A 4747-nucleotide genomic window follows, 5' to 3' on the forward strand; every position below is an offset into this window, starting at 1 on the left:
GGGGCCCAGGCGTCCGGGTCAGCGCGGGCCCAGGCGTCCGGGGCGGGGGGGGAGGGGGAAGGGGCCCAGGCGTCCGGGGTCTCCCCCTCCCCCCCCAGGGATCTGCTATGGGGGGGGGCGGCTATAGGGAAACCCCGCTGATCCCTGCGAGGACCCGCTTGGGAAGATCCCCCCCAGGTGACATCATAGGCAGGGTTATGACATCACGGCTCCAAGCGCCCCGCCGGCAGAAGGAGGCCGGGCCGGGCCGGGGCTGCGGCRCCGGTGGGTAAAGGTCGGGCGATCCCGGTTACCCATTGACGAGGGCGCCCGGCCGCCGCCCCCGGAGGCCGCGAGCAGGAGTCGATCCGCAGCGCCGGCTCGGCGCAGCCCCGGGGAGCAGGATCCAGCTCGACGGTGGCGGCGGCTCCGCGGGGAGGGCCGGCGCCGCCTGATGAAACTCGCTGTCACAACCCGGCGGGCGGCACGGCACGGCACGGCACGGCGCTGCCCTGGCCCGCGGCGCCCGGAGGAGGCTGTCAGGCACCTCCGCAGCCCGCCGCGCCCCGCTGCCCAGCCCCAGCGCCTTGTGCAACGCCTGGCGCACGGCTGCGGGGCAGCGGCCTCCGATTCTGCCCGTGGCGGGGCCGTCCCGAAGCCGCGGGGACAGCGGTGCGGGAGCAGGGGTGGCCCCACTGCCCTGACGCTGTTCTGGCCTGAAGCTGGCGTGATCCCAGCCCGATGCCCCCAGCAGCGGCACAAAGCCCGGTGCCCCTGAGCTCGAGCTCTCCTGGTGCTGGGACAAAGCCAGTGGGTCTGGGGGAGTCAGATTAACCCCACACGGAGCAGCGGGAGAGGGGCTCACGTGGGGGCCTGCAGCCCCATCCGCTCCCTGTGCCCCCTGGGGCCAAGCTGTGCCTGCCCCAGCCTGTTCAGTCCCCTCCGCCCCCCGGGGACAGACTGTTTGTGCCACTTGCTGAGCTGGTTCCTCTTTCGCAGGTGCCAGGGTAAACAGCAGCCGGCCGGGCAGGACGGGCCGGGGCCAGCCAGGGGCTGGCGCAGGGGCTGGCGCAAGGGCTGGCCGGGCACAGACCCTAAAGGAAAGAGGAGAAAGAGGCCCCGGAGGGAGCCTCGCCGCTGCTGGAGCCCCGTCTGGGGACGTCATTACGGGCGCTAATAGTAGCCTGGCACAAAGACGCTTTCCAGCTGCCGGGAGTGCTCCCGCGGGGCCCGAGCCTCGCTAGGGGCAGCCCCGGCCTCGCAACAGCCTGCAATAATTGCACCAGCTAGACTAGGAGAGCTCCGCGCGCCCGGACRCGCAGAGACCGCGGCAGCTCGAGAGCAGTTCGCAGCTCCTGCCGCTTGCTCTGTGCAGGGAGCCGCGGGCGCAAAGGTGCCCTGCCAGGGCCGGAGGCAGCAGCGCCAGGACAGGCAGGTCCTCGGCTCCCGGTGAGCTCSCGGCGGCAGCAGGGAGCACTACAGGGGACTGGCAGGAAGGGAGGGTATTGAGCTGGATCTGGCATCCCCCGACTCACCTTCTCTCTCCCAGCCTACATCCCTGCAAAGCCGCCGGTGAGTCCGGTCCCAGCCCGGCACCATGAACGTGTTCGACCGAAACATCAACTTCGACGCCCTCTTCAAGTTCTCCCACATGTGAGTAGCGCCTTGGCCAGGCTGGGCTCACACGGGGGGGAGGTGAACGCGGGGCTGGGGGTCTGGCGCGGGCTGCTGCCCCCCGTCCCGGCGGGCCTCACCCACCCTCCTCGCCCGCAGCTCTGCCTCCACCCAGGAGCACCTGAAGAGGGTCTATGGCAGCTTCGCCCTCTGCATGTTTGTGGCGGCCGCGGGCGCCTACGTCAACATGGTGACCCACCTCTTCCAGGTGAGGGGTGCTCGGGGTGGGGGGCAGCACGGGTGCTGTGCGTTGCGCCCCCTCCCCGGGGGGTGCCGCGGGGCGCCCCGGGCTCGCAAGGCGGGCACAGCGCGCCCACGCGCCCTCACCGAGGCCCCCGCCTCCCTCTCRCCCCCCCAGTTCAGCCTGCTGACCGGCTTTGGCGCCCTGGGGCTGATGGTCTGGCTCACGGCCACCCCCCACAGCAAGGAGACGGAGCAGAAGAGGCTGGGGATGCTGGCCGGCTTCGCCTTCCTGACGGGTACGCGGGGACCAGCCGGGCTTCAAGCCCTGGCGAGGGGAGGATGAGAGTCCGGCCGTGGTGTTGGCCGTCTCTAAAATTGCTCCGGTGTCCCTCCACGCGATGGGAAACCGCACGGATGCTGCCCTGCCTGGGGCCGAGGCGACCCTGCGGGCAGTGACCTCCTGCTCTGTCCTTCCAGGCATCAACCTGGGGCCCCTGCTGGAAATGTGCATCTCCATCAACCCCAGGTAGGAGCGTGCGCGCGCCCCCGGCCTGCCCCCCCTCCGCCGCCGCGTGCGCGCGCCCCGCTCACTCTCCTCCCCTCTCCTCTCTCCTAGCATCATCCCCACCGCCTTCCTGGGCACCGCCACCATCTTCGCCTGCTTCTCGCTGAGCGCCCTGTACGCCCGCCGCCGCAGCTTCCTCTACCTGGGAGGTGAGCCGGGGGCGCCCKCAGGGTCCGGGGAACCCCCCCCGCACGGGGCCGGGGCCGGCCCTTACTCGCCCCCCCCTCTCTCGGCAGGGTTCCTGCTCTCCGGCCTCACCCTGATGCTTCTCTCCTCCCTGGTTAACGCGTTCGTGGGATCCACTTGGCTCTTCACGGTGAGTCCCGCGTCCCCGGTCCTTCCCCAGGCCGAGCGGCGGCCRTCTCGCAGGACCCGGCGGAGGACGGACGGCTGCTTGTGCGGGCCACGCAGCCCCCCGACGCGGAGTCCCGTCCCCATCCTAACCCCCCCCTCTCCCTCCCGCCAGGCCAACCTGTACCTGGGGCTGATGATCATGTGCGGCTTCGTCCTCTTCGACACGCAGCTCATCATTGAGAAGGCAGAGAGCGGGGACAAGGATTATATCTGGTGAGTGGCGGGGCCGGGGAGGGTGTGGGGGCGACGCCGGGACCCCCTGACCGCGTCCCGTCCCTCCGTCCCCTGCAGGCACTGCGTGGATCTCTTCCTCGACTTCGTCAACATCTTCCGGGAGCTCCTCATGATCCTGGGCATGACCGAGGTGAGACGTGGTCCCTGGGCATGGCCAAGGGGGTAGGGCTGCCCGGGGGGCGTCCCCGCCATGGGGGTGACGGGGGGTGGACGGGGGCCGAGGACCCACCTGGCCCTGGCGGTGACCGGCCCCGTCTCCTCTTGCAGAACAAGAAGAAGGAGAAGAAGTGAAGCCGCTCCGGGTCGAGGTGGAGCTGTCCCCATCCGGTCCCTGTCCCCATCCTGTCCCTGTCCCAGTCCCATCCCTTCTCTAATTCATTAAAGGGGTTGCGCTTGCTGCTGATGAAAAGCAGTCGAGAAGCTTTCGCACCTTGTGGGTTTTTCTCTTGTTTAGCTTTTCTTTGATTAGAAACCAGCTGATTTGCGGATCCTGCTGGAGTTTGGCTCCCCCCTGGCCCGGGATGGCGGCCGGCAGGTGCCTCRCGCTGGCTCCAGAGGCCGAATCCATCAGGGTTATTGTAGACGTTTGATCTTTTTGTTAGAGGTTTCTCCCCTTCCCCAGCCCCGTGGGCCACGCGTCCCCACCGAGACCAGTCCTGGCCCGGGGCACCGGCCCCCGCCGCCCCCCACCCCTGCGCAGGGACCTGCCCGGAGCTGGGGCTTTATCTCCTGCCCTGAACCGTGCTGGGGGGGGGGGGGAGCAGGCGCCTCGTCTGCTCCCTGCACCAGCACGGCGGGGGCAGACACCGCTCCGGGGCCGAGGCAGACCCCCCCCTCCTGCTGCTGCCCTGCGGGGCCGGGGCACCCGGCACGGCCCACCGGGACCCCGGGCCGGCCATGCCCCCGCGCCCCTTGCCTGAAGCCAAACTCCACCTCTGCCTGCTTGGGACGGAGGAGCCTCTCCTTTAGCACCAGTGCCAAGAAATACAATGGAAAAGAAATCATCTACTGCGAGAGCCGTCTAGCAGGTCTGACCCAGTAATGACTGTAATTACCTTCCTCTTCTACCCGTGTACAGCCCTGGCTGCGGTATAGAAACTCAGACTGTGAAGACAAAGGTGTTTTGATTCAGAGCTCTATAAAAAAAATCTCCATAGTCTTACTTTGTACACCAAGATAATTCAATAAAACGCTCAGACTTTAACCTCGCTGTGCTCTCTGGGCCGTGTGTGGCTGGACTGGCTGCCGGGGGGAGGATGGTGGGAGCCAGGCGAGCTGCGGCTGCGCGGCGGGGCCGGCCCCTGCCTGGCGCTGCGCTCGGCCTCGCGGGCTGCCGCCGGCACGGCCCGCGTCCCCGCGTCCCGCGTCCCGGCAGGGGCAGGATGGGACCCTGCGCTCGGCCCGGCTGGCTGCGGGGTCGGCCGGACGCTGCACATCAGTCCAGGTTAGCGCTTCCCCTCTTTATTGACAGCTCGCAGGCAGGTGCGGACAGACAGACAGCGGGTTCACAATAACTTATATAAATAAACCGGGTGAGGGCGGCTTTATTGAGTTAAAAACCCCGAGCCCCAGCCCCGGCGGCCGGGGGGGCTGTACACTGCGATAGCACCATCAGAGAGAGCCGGGCAGGGGCGCGCGGGACCCGGACGCACAACGTGGCAGGGGGGACGGGCACGGGGACGGGATGGGACGGGACGGGAGGACGCCCCAGCCGGGGGAAGCACCGAGCACAGCGCCCCGGGTTGTGCCCCGCGTTTC

The 4747-nt window shown here is 68.9% G+C and overlaps 2 protein-coding genes across 2 annotated transcripts in view; one reads left to right on the forward strand and one right to left on the reverse strand.

The window, feature by feature from the left end:
- The window catches only part of LOC112975225 (formin-like protein 3), a 16712-nt gene extending 15848 nt beyond the window's left edge, over positions 1-864 (reverse strand). The window contains exon 1 of the mRNA XM_026084990.1: positions 845-864. Within this exon, the coding sequence (XP_025940775.1) occupies positions 845-864 (20 nt within the window). The remainder of the gene's footprint in view (positions 1-844) is intronic.
- A 627-nt stretch (positions 865-1491) lies between these two features.
- Positions 1492-4197, forward strand: TMBIM6 (transmembrane BAX inhibitor motif containing 6). Its single transcript, XM_026084983.1, has 9 exons — positions 1492-1632; positions 1753-1861; positions 2012-2132; positions 2314-2362; positions 2453-2550; positions 2638-2717; positions 2868-2968; positions 3047-3119; positions 3257-4197. The coding sequence occupies exons 1-9, from the start codon at positions 1577-1579 to the stop codon at positions 3278-3280; spliced, it is 711 nt and encodes a 236-aa protein (XP_025940768.1). The 5' UTR covers positions 1492-1576; the 3' UTR covers positions 3281-4197.
- The last annotated feature ends 550 nt before the right edge of the window (positions 4198-4747 follow it).

The sequence above is a fragment of the Apteryx rowi genome, unplaced genomic scaffold, assembly GCF_003343035.1.
Source record: "Apteryx rowi isolate R43461 unplaced genomic scaffold, aptRow1 scaffold_657, whole genome shotgun sequence".
Classification (NCBI taxonomy): Eukaryota; Metazoa; Chordata; class Aves; order Apterygiformes; family Apterygidae; genus Apteryx; species Apteryx rowi.

Coding starts and splice junctions, on each gene's coding strand:
- TMBIM6 (XM_026084983.1), top strand. CDS start 1,577: ATGAACGTGTTCGACCGAAACATCAACTTCGACGCCCTCTTCAAGTTC. Junction 1,633..1,752: donor CTCTTCAAGTTCTCCCACAT/GTGAGTAGCGCC, acceptor CCTCGCCCGCAG/CTCTGCCTCCACCCAGGAGC. Junction 2,551..2,637: donor CAGCTTCCTCTACCTGGGAG/GTGAGCCGGGGG, acceptor CTCTCTCGGCAG/GGTTCCTGCTCTCCGGCCTC.